Source organism: Sebastes fasciatus, unplaced genomic scaffold (genome assembly GCF_043250625.1).
Source record: "Sebastes fasciatus isolate fSebFas1 unplaced genomic scaffold, fSebFas1.pri Scaffold_92, whole genome shotgun sequence".
Classification (NCBI taxonomy): Eukaryota; Metazoa; Chordata; class Actinopteri; order Perciformes; family Sebastidae; genus Sebastes; species Sebastes fasciatus.
The window spans coordinates 18618-29994 of NW_027428280.1; the positions used below are offsets into that span (position 1 = coordinate 18618).

Consider the following 11377-nt stretch of genomic DNA (forward strand, 5'->3'; position numbering starts at 1 on the left):
TGTGTGTGTGTGTGTGTACTCAATTTCATGACAGATGATGACAATTCTATGATAACACACCTTCTATATCAGGACGCTCGAAAAAATTAGGAAATTTTTTTGGCGTCCTCATTTTTCAGTGTTAAAAAGGTTTGACCAAAATATAGCCTTATGCCCGGTTCAGACTGCACGATATCAGCCCGATTATATATATATATAGATATAGATATAGATATAGATATAGACTAGGGCGTCGACTCGGATCGGAATGATAAATGAGTGTCATGTGCAAAAATCTATAATTTCATCTGGTGTAGTGTGGCCTCACGGCGTCCCGTCAGGAAGTCTAGCATGTTTGATTTGTTTATTTTTTGTTGCTTTCCACAGCGTGCTCCGTCACGGCCGTGAATCTGACCGACTGAGCTCAGACGCACACAGCTGTAGACAGAAGGCTACTTATTATGCAGAATGATGTCATCGGACCTTCAACTGCTGCCGGGCCTCGCGGTAGGATATTCAGTCTAGGTTGTGTCGGAGTAAAAAACACCACCGCCGTTGCGTCTTTGTGTCATGGAGCATCCCGTTGTGTGCCCGCTTTCTCTTCTCTTCTCCCTGTGAATTATATTTGTATTGTTTTCCCCCAGAGCCTCGTGGGCCCCTTTACATGGTCGGGCCCCTTTACATGGTCGGGCCTGGGGGGGCTTGAGCCCCGGTAAGCCCATATATATTAAGACGGCGGTGCCGGGAGAGTGTGTGTTGTCGGAACAGGGGACCGACGTGTAGTCCGTCACGTGTCGCGGCCAAGTCACAACAAGAATTTATGACTCTCAGTCGTCTAATCTGACGTAGTGACCATCAGAACCGTCAAAGATATCCTGTAGTCTGATCATGGCTTTAGACAAAATCTCAACAGACGGATGCATTCGTAGAATCATGGCTCAGAAATACTTTGCTTCCCAGGTCTCTAGGACCTTGGGGAAGGCACGTCCCCTTTTGTCACGTTTTTTTTCAAAAGTCCTGATATTGTCTATAAACACGTATATGTGTGTGTGTGTGTGTGTGTGTGTGTGTGTGTGTGTGTGTGTGTGTGTGTGTGTGTGTGAGAGAGATTGAGACAAAAACAAGATGGCTTATTCTTTCAAAATGGCTACATGGACTACAAAACAATATGGCTGACCATGTAAAACTACCAAGATGGCTGAATCAAAGATGGCTGCCAGAAGATCAAACACAATGGTCTCTTTGTCTTGTCTGAGTATGCGTGTTCAGTCAGAACAAAGAATGTGTGATGGGGAGATTTGAGACTCTCTGAATGTGAATGTTTGTGTTTAAAACCAGTTTATGTAGCGTTATTTAGCTTCCTTCCCTAACATGACATGGTTGGTACCAATGGATTCATCAGGTTTTCTAGTATCATATGATGCTTTCAAAGTACCCTCAACCCCGCATTTTGAATATTGTATCATTCATTTCTTTTAAAATAAAGAGGTCAGTTGTTACCTTTTTATTGTAATCCCATCGTTCTCGTCTCCCACCGTGTTTAACTGTTGTGAATGTTAACATTGACTTTCTGTTCATAAACGTGTTCAATGTGATGATCAGACACGATTCTATTGTCAGTGTACAAATAGCCACTCGTTTATAGATCACCAATAAAAGATTTAATGGGGGTTACTTGATGCTTTTTAAACCACATATTAATCAATGACTAATTATTATAAGCATTAGTTGTACCATAGCCATCCAAATAATGTTTATAGATGGCTTACAAACCAGTTATTAACCAATAACAAAGAGTCACACGTATCTGGTCCATCTTTCTATGTAAAGTTTATAGATGTTTTACAAACGGTTTCTTAAAGGTTCACAAATCATTTGGTTATCATTAATAAATACCTAATAAAGTATATACAATGTTATAATGTGTGCAATAATAAACTGTTAATAGTTTACAAATATATTCATATTACACAAACTAATGAAAAAATAACAAATTCCAGCATTGCTAATAATTAGTAAACATTATTAATTATCATTTCATTGTTAACATTAAAATAACAATTAAATAATGTTTAATTAACTATCGACTCACCATTCATTAATGATGGTTAGTATAGCGTGTTGCCACAAAAAAAGAATAAATAAGATTCAGGTTAAAACAAACGGAGACCTCTGAGGTCAATGCGGTGCGTTTAAGGACATCAGGACGTCACAGTGTTGGAAGCAGCCAGCAGAGAGGAGAACAGTGAGTCTGGTCTTTGTTTCAACACGTCTGGATGATCGAACTCCACGGCCTGCAGGACAACAGAGACACAAAACTGTAACACCTGTAACACCTGTAACATCTGTGTAACACATGAAACATCTGTGTAACAACTGTAACATCTGTGTTACACCTGTAAAACACCTGTGTAACACCTTTGTGACACCTGTAACACATGCGTAACACCTGTAACACCTGTAACACCTATAACACCTATAAGACCTGTAATACAATTGTGACACCTGTAATACCTGTGTAACACCTTTAACATCTGTAACACACCGTTGTAACACCAGTGTAACACCTCTAACACTTGTGTTACACCTGTAACACCTTTGTGACACCTGTTACACCTTTAACACCTATAACACCTGTGTAACACCTTTAACATCTGTAACATCTGAACTGAGTGAGTTACCTGTCCGTAGTTGAGGACCAGGATGCGGTCGGAGTGCATCACCGTGTTGATGCGGTGAGCGATGGTGAGCACGGTGCTGAACTTAAACGCCTCTCTGATGGTGATCTGGATCAGAGCATCCGTCTCTGTATCAATAGACGCTGTCGCTTCGTCCAATAGGACAATCTGATGGGCAGACAGGTAACCAGTCAGACAGACAAGTAAACAGTCAGACAGGTAACTAGACAGACAGACAGGTAACCAGTCAGACAGACCTTAGAGTTTCGTAGCAGTGCTCTGCTTAAAGTCATCAGCTGTCTCTGTCCTACGGAGAAGTTTCCTCCGTTGTCCGTCAGCTCGGCCTGCAGCTTCCTGTCCAGACTGCTGATCTGACCAAACATCAAAAGGAAGAGTAGAAGAAGAAACAACTGTTCATCCAATCAGAGAAAAGCTCCACACCAGTAATGTCCAATCGGCACTAATGCCACCAAACAGGTCCATTTACAACAACCGGTCCCCAGAACCACGAAACTCAACCAGCTCCAGCAACAATATTAATAATAATAATGATAATAATAATACATTTTAATAATTAAAAAATAAATAATAATGTTGTTATAACAACAACAAAAATAATGATAATAATAACACGATAAATGATGACATCAGAAGCACGTAACAACGTAACGTAACAACCCAACATAACAACCGTAAAAACATACCATGATATGGTACCATAATAAGGTAACGTAACAACGTAATGTAACAACGTAACAACTTAACGTAACAACGTAACAACGTAACGTAACAACCCAACATAACAACTGTAAAAACGTACCATAATAAGTAACATAACAACGTAACGTAATAACGTAACAAATTTAACATAACGTAACTTAACAATGTATTGTAACAACGTAACATACTGTAACAACGTTACAACCTTAAAAAACGTACCATAATAAGGTAACGTACCATAATAAGGTAACGTAACAACCATAACGTAACAACCGTAACGTAACAACCGTAAAAACGTACCATAATAAGGTAACGTAACAACGTAACATATGTAACAACGTAATATAACAAGGTAACAACGTAACATAACGTAACAATGGAACGTAAAATAACAACGGAACGTAAAATAACAACATAATCTATCAATGTAGCGTAACAACGTGGCGTAACAACGTGGCGTAACAACGTAGCCTAAAAACGTAGCGTAACAAATTAAGGTACCATAATGTAACAACCATAATAACTTAACATAACGTAACAACATAATGTGACAACCGTAACGTGACAACGTAACATAACAATGTAGCGTAACAATGTAGCGTAACAATGTAGCGTAACAATGCAACGTAACAGCGTAACGTAACAGCGTAACGTAACAGCGTAACGTAACAGCGTAACGTAACAGCATAACGTAACACCGTAACGTAACAACGTAACGTAACAACATAAAGCAGCAACGCAACCCAACAACGGAACGCAGCAACGGAACGCAGCAACGAAACATAACAACGGAATGTAACAACGTAAAGCAACAACGGAACGCAACAACGGAACGCAGCAACGGAACTTAACAGCTGTAACAACATTACTACTGAAAATAAATAACCACTAGCCTTTCTTACGTAACAAGTGTAACAAGCGTAACACAAGGATGTGTAACACAAGGATGTGTAACACAAGGATGCGTAACACAACGATGCGTAAAACGTGTAAAAAGCACAGTCAATGTTTACTTTTTGTTTCACACAGCGGTCTTCTGGGTCGTTATTTTACTTCATAACTTTCTATAACGGTCGCTCGTTATACTATCATGAATGCATCAACATTCAACATATCGGTGTTTTGCAGAAACGTAAAATTCCAACATTTCTTCCTGGCAACTGTGCTGATTATGTAAATATTATTAATTGAACTATGAGACCTTTTTGTAAAAAAGTTATATCATGATAATTTAAGTGAATGAATCTGAAAGCTTTTCATGGACCCCCTGGCAGAGAGCCACGAACCCCTGGGGGTCCCCGAACCCACTTTGTGAATCACTGACGTACTGTGTCCTTCATGAAGGTCTTCTCTAGCGCTGCCCAGATCTCTTCATCACTGTGTTTGTTGTGAGGGTCCAGGTTGTACCTGCACACAAACACACCTGTCTGTAACAACGGACACATTTCAGCAGCAACTGATTATTGAACTTCAGCCGTGTCCTCTTCATTAGCTCATATTTCTTTGTGTCAGTTGAATGAAGAGTTTCACTGAGCGCCAAACCTCCAGGACTGACTTTATAGCGCTGCAGTAACTTACAGAAACATCATATTTTGGAGGTTAGCGTGCTACAAGTCCTTCAAATGCATTTTGCAAGTATATCTGTAACATATTTCAAAGTGTATATTAAAGGAGCATGCTGTTAATCTATTATAAAAATATTAGTTGTCTATTACTACATTTGAAATATGCTCAAAGTGAAATTGTAATGGTCTTGTAGTACTCATAAAATGTATTTTAATTTCACTGCAAGTACATGGACAGCATGTATGAAATGCATATGCAGTAGTATATTTGTAGTGTACCCAAGTACATGTAAAATAGTCCCATTTTAGTGCGGTAAAGTACACTAAACACACTAAAAGTTGAGCTTTTGTACTACTTAAGTATAATAAATTCAAAAATAGTCCATTTTATTAGATTAGATTATTACTCTTCTCATCATCAGGTTTACATTTTAAAACATTAGTCCAATCTATTGCCTCCACACGGGACTCAACCTGCTGGCCGGCCGGCCGGCCCGCGATATTACGAATCCTTCTATAGTGAGGGCATGACCCGCCCTACTCTGTTTCTGATTGGTTTACTATGATCTTCTCATCAGAATCAGAATCAGAATCTTTATTAATTGCCAGGCGTATCAGTTATACACTAGGAATTTGCTTTGGTTCGTTGGTGCAGTAAAGCAGTAAAAATAACAATATGCTGAGTTCAGACCAAGAGTGAAGCGAATTTTCGCCTCGCTTTACCTGCGCGAGTTGGACCGCAGGGATCATTTGTGTTCATTCATGCTAGACGCACCGGAGAGGAGGTGGAGCTTGTCTCCATAGATACCAACAACCATTTCTTTCCATCATCCTAAGAATTTTAGAAGCAGCGTCTTGCTCAAGGACACTACGACATATATAGACAGTAGGAGCCGGGGATTGAACCGCCAACCTTGCGGTTAAAGGACGACAACACTCCACCCACTGAGCTACAGCCGTGCAAAAAAAAACTTAATTCTCATGACAGGAAGTTGATGATATTATCCAAAGCACTTTACAAGGCCTTTTCATGCACACACACAAGGGAGCTACCATGCAGGGTGCCAATACCCAACAATTTTGTGGTTAATTGTCTTTCCCAAGGACAGGATGACAGGAAATGGATGATGACAGCCAAGGTTACCTGACAGTCCCGGTGAACAGCACGGGGTCCTGGGGGATGATGGACAGTTTTTTGCGCAAGTCAGACAGGCTGATGGATGTGATGTCCACTCCGTCTATCACGATGCTTCCTGCAGCCGGTTCAACCAGCCGGAACAGAGCCACGGCCAGAGACGACTTCCCTGGATACACAAAGACACATTTACTCTAGGGGGAAAACAGAAATTCACCTTTGTATCAAGCTTTTTTTGGGGGATTTTGAAATAGATTTTTTAATGCCAAAATCAATATATTTTCTTCATCTGAGTCTATGTGGAGGTAGAAGGAAGTTACCGCTGTTATTGTTGTATTCTGAGTAAGTTGACGTCATATCCATTCCGTATATACGATATGACCTGCACCCTCCCATGTTAAATCCAGCGTGGCAAACACTACACATCCAGTAAAGGATGGAAACACTTTGGGTTTCACACATTGACAGGAAAAGCAGAGCTAGACAGAGCAGAGCTAAAGCTACACGCTAACTCTGTCACGGACAGGAAACGTTATGGTATGGCGGTAACGTTATGGTATGGTGGTAACGTGGCGGTGGAGCCGGTTGTCGCTCTCATCTCCGTGGTCAAACGGGCCGACGCTACGACTGTAGAGCACCCAGATACTGATATTTGTGTTCGCTGCACGATGGAGCTGACCATGGATGATAAAGAGAACGGAGCTGACGGGAGAGCTAGAGACCACCTTGGAGAAGTTAGAGGAAGTAGACACGTGGGACTACGTCCGCTTTTCAAAATAAGATGTTAACAAAGGGAACTGTATATACTAAATACATCTATGGAAATAAGATTGATGGATTATATTCACCAGAAGTATAAAACATTACATGTCCCTTATAAATTAAAAAGAAAACACCACTAATCTGTGAGTGAAATGTCTTTATTCTTTGATTTTTGGGTTGCTGGATAATAAATAATTCCTGACAATGATCCTGATATATTTGACTTCAGGACATCTCTGACTACATACATGCTGAAAATCAAACATTTTTACTGGATTCATTTAGAGATTTTCCAAAGTAAAAGTCCCTAGAAGTGGATGATTCAACTTTGTCCCATGGTCTAGTGTTAAAAAAGTTTTTAAAAAATCACAATAAATCATAACATTGTTTCACAATGCTTAAAATTCAGCACCCAAGTATCTCCTGCTCCTTATCCAGGTCCAGGTGGTGGTGGTGGCGGCAGTAAACCTTGTCCACCAACACGCCCCCTCCCGAAGCCTCAGGTCTGCTGATGCCAAACTCCTGCAAGTCTCCGGGAATAAACGCCGAACTTGGGGTTAAAGGGCGTTTTCAGTCATCGCACCAAACCATAATAAACTATTCAAGAGTTTAACTGATTGTTTTATATTTTATAGTTTTTCCATAGTATGTAAAGCATGTTTGAGAACTTTGAAACGATATAAATCTGATGTATGTTTATCATTATTATAAACCAAGTAGCCCAGACCTCCTTCTCCTTAACGTCGTCCCCCAGCTCCTCCTGGAGCAAACCATTCTCACTCCCAACATAATTTTTTATGGTTATATACGCTCTTGTTGTTCACTCTTCTGTCATCCCTTCCATAACCTCAGTATTCTTTCTAGATGGACCCCAGCAGGGTGACACAGCTCCAAACATGTTCTCACCGGATCCGGTCCTTCCCACAATGCCGATCTTCTCCCCGGCTCTGATGTGGAGCTGCAGCCCGTTGAAGACAATCGGCGAGTTCTTCCTGTAACTCATCTTATAGTCCAGGAAGGTGATGGCTCCGTGCTGAGGCCAGTCCTCTGAGACCTGGTCCACCTGCAGCTGCCCTGAGGCCTCCGACTCAGAAACCTGAAACACAACCAACACTTAGAGGGAGGTCACATCAAAGAGCAGACCAGCAGGCAGCAGGGTTCATTTCACAGTCTGACTGTTAGGGTGGGAGTCTTTGGGATCTTTTGGGAGTCTTTGGGAGTCTTTGAGAATCTTTGGGAGTCTTTGGGAAACTTTGGGGAACTTTGGGAATCTTTGGGAATCTTTGGGATCCTTTGGGATCCTTTGGGAGTCTTTGAGAATCTTTGGGAGTCTTTGAGTCTTTGGGAGTCTTTGTGAATCTTTGAGTCTTTGGGAGTCTTTGGAAATCTTTGGGAATCTGTGGGAGTCTTTGGGAGTTTTAGGGAATCTTTGGGATCTTTTGGGAGCCTTTGGGAGTCTTTGGGAGTCTTTGGGAATCTTTGGGAGTCTTTGGGAATCTTTGAGTCCTTGGGAGTCTTTGGGAGTCTTTGGGAGTCTTTGAGTCTTTGGGAGTCTTTGGAAATCTTTGGGAGTCTGTGGGAGTCTTTGGGAGTCTTTGGGGGGTCTTTAGGGGTCATATGTGGCAACGGGGTATTGAAGTGACAAGTGGACGGGATCACACCGGCCAAAGCAAAAACAGACGTCCGGACAGGAATGGAAATTAGGAGAACATACTGGCTGCAGCATTGTTGTTGAAGAAGCCAGATTTCAATTCAGCATGTTTCCGTCATCTCCGATGACGTGTCATGGTCATTTTATGATTTATTACAGTGAAAATATTTCATATTGTTCCTTTAATGGAAAGCCCAGTGCCTTGAGCTGATTCATCACTACCAGAGAAATACAACACATCCTCACTTATACTTTATTATCAGTAACTCACCGTGATGTACTCAAGCATCCGTTCCACAGAGATGAACCTGGCTACCAAGTCAATCACTGCCTGGATCATATACTGAGCGTTAACCGTCAGCTAGAAACACAAAACATTACTATTATTATTTAGAAAATACACAATCACAATGCACATGATGAGAGATACACACTTTACTTTTTATGGATTACAGACTGTCGTGTTAACTGACATCGGCTGAAGATTATATTCATGTGTTACTTCCAGTGTTGGAGATCTGGGGCATCATGTGTGGATCGTTCAGGTTTGTATGAGTATGTCGAGCTGTTGCTGGTGGTTTTATATATCATGTGTCTGAGAAAATAAAACTGTTCATTCATACACAGCGACCGCTTGTTTATTCTTGGTCACTTAATGTTATTAGGGCTGTTAACTGATTAAAACAGTTAATCGCTATTATCGCAAATTGAACGCACATTTTCTCATCTGGTATTCTTAAACAGCAATTAAAGATCTGTAATTTTAATCTGGTTTTTAATTTGGGATAATGGACTTTGTCAGTTTAAATTATATTTAGTATTTATATTATTTTTTGCTGTTAGTTTTATTGATGTTTTTAGGTATTTTAATGAATGTGTGTGTGTGTGTGTTGTGTGTCAGGTGACAGTTTCACCTGTATCATGTAGGTCAGAGTGAGGGCTTTCATAGTGGGGGTACAGATGTGATTGGGGATGAAGACGACCAGCAGAGAGACGACCAGCGTCATGACGACACACAGACAGTCCAGCAGGTAGCAGAGCCACCGTGTCCCATAGGTCTGCAGTAAGAAGTGGTTAGCATTGATGTCAGAGAGGCTCTTAAACCTGCAACACAACCAGGACACTCAGTCAGCTCTTCAATACTATGTTAGTAGTACTGTTCAATACTGCAGACAGATGTTACAGAGAGTACTAAGTACTGTTCAGTACTGCAGATAGTGGCGCTGTGACGATACACCTATCTCCTGATTCAATACTATCACCATACCTGGGTGCCGATTCGATATGTATTGTGAATTTTAAGCATTGTGAAACAATGTTATGATTTATTGGGATTTTTTAAAAAACTTTTTTAACACTAGACCATGGGACAAAGTTGAATCATACACTTCTAGGAACTTTTACTTTGTAAAATCTCTAAATGCATCCAGTAAAAATGTTTGATTTTCAGGATGTATGTAGTCAGAGATGTCCTGAAGTCAAATATATCAGGATCATTGTCAGGAATTATTTATTACATTTTTTATCCAGCGACCCAAAATTCAAAAAATAAAGACATTTCCCTCACAGATTAGTGGTGTTTTCTTTTTAATTTATAAGGGACATGTAATGTTTTATACTTCTGGTGAATATAATCCATCAATCTGATTTACATAGATGTATTTTATATCTACAGTTCCCTTTGTTAACACCTTATTTTGAAAAGCGGACGTAGTCCCACGTGTCTACTTCCTCTAACTTCTCCAAGGTGGTCTCTAGCTCTCCCGTCAGCTCCGTTCTCTTTATCCATCCATGGTCAGCTCCATCGGGGCCGTTTCAATGCAGAGAACACAAATGTCAGTATCTGGGTGCTCTACAGTCGTAGCGTCGGCCCATTTTGACCACGGAGACGAGAGCGACGGCCAGCTCCACCGCAACGTTACCATACGATAACGTTTCCTGTCCGTGACGGAGTTAGCATGCAGCTTTATCTCTGCTCTGTCTAGCTCTGCTTTTCCTGTCAATGTGTGAAACCCAAAGTGTTTCCATCCTTTACTGGATGTGTAGTGTTTACCACGCTGGATTTAACATGGGAGGCTGCAGGTCGTATCCACGACGACCCTCCAACGTTTTAGAGTCTCTGATGTTTGTATGATACGGAACGGATATGAAATCACGTTACTCAGACTACCACAATAAAAGCGGTAACTTCCTTCTACCTCCACTTAGACTCAGATGAAGCAAATATATAGATTCTGCTGTTAAAACATCTATTTCTAAATCATAAAAAAAAAATTACGATACACAGGTGAATCGATTCCCCCCCACCCCCCCCCCAACAGACAGATGTCAGACAGTCTTACAGTTCTGTGTAGGCGTGCGTCTTGTTGTAGGCGTGGATGGTGCCGAGGCCTCTAACGATGGAGGTGCACAGGGAGATGCAGGGAGAACGACTGATGTGTTCCATCGTCTTTAACTCACAGATGTTTCTCAGGAATTTCCTGCAGGAGACAGTCCGTATTTACTGTCACTCATCAGACATGAAGAACTGAGTGTGCTTACAAGACACTGGACTACAACAACAACCAAGATGGCCACCAGTCATACAGTTCCACAAATTCATGAGAACATTTCAGGACATTCAATTTCCCAAACAAAAAGGTCTTATTATAGTGGATACGGTGTTTATTGTCTGAATCTTGCTGAAGCAAAAACACAGGGAAATGGAACATAAAATTAATTTCATCCTCAACAACACCAAGATCACACAAAAAGCACATAGAAGCTTCTCTTCAGGAGTACCTTTATATCCGCCTGCCTCAATTGTCAGCGGTAATGTACCAGTTCATAACTGGGCACATAAGGACCTCTGCCTTCTCTGTAAATTATATTACATATGGTTCAGTGC

The 11377-nt window shown here is 40.9% G+C and overlaps 1 protein-coding gene across 1 annotated transcript; it reads right to left on the bottom strand.

Annotated features, from left to right (window-relative positions):
• Window positions 1-2180: 2180 nt before the first annotated feature.
• LOC141763889 (ATP-binding cassette sub-family C member 12-like) lies at window positions 2181-7881 on the bottom strand. The gene is made up of 6 exons (XM_074628664.1): window positions 7746-7881; window positions 6087-6246; window positions 4706-4784; window positions 2915-3028; window positions 2661-2825; window positions 2181-2273 (listed from the first exon to the last, which is right to left on the bottom strand). The coding sequence occupies exons 1-6, from the start codon at window positions 7840-7842 to the stop codon at window positions 2181-2183; spliced, it is 708 nt and encodes a 235-aa protein (XP_074484765.1). The 5' UTR covers window positions 7843-7881.
• Between the last annotated feature and the right edge of the window lie 3496 nt (window positions 7882-11377).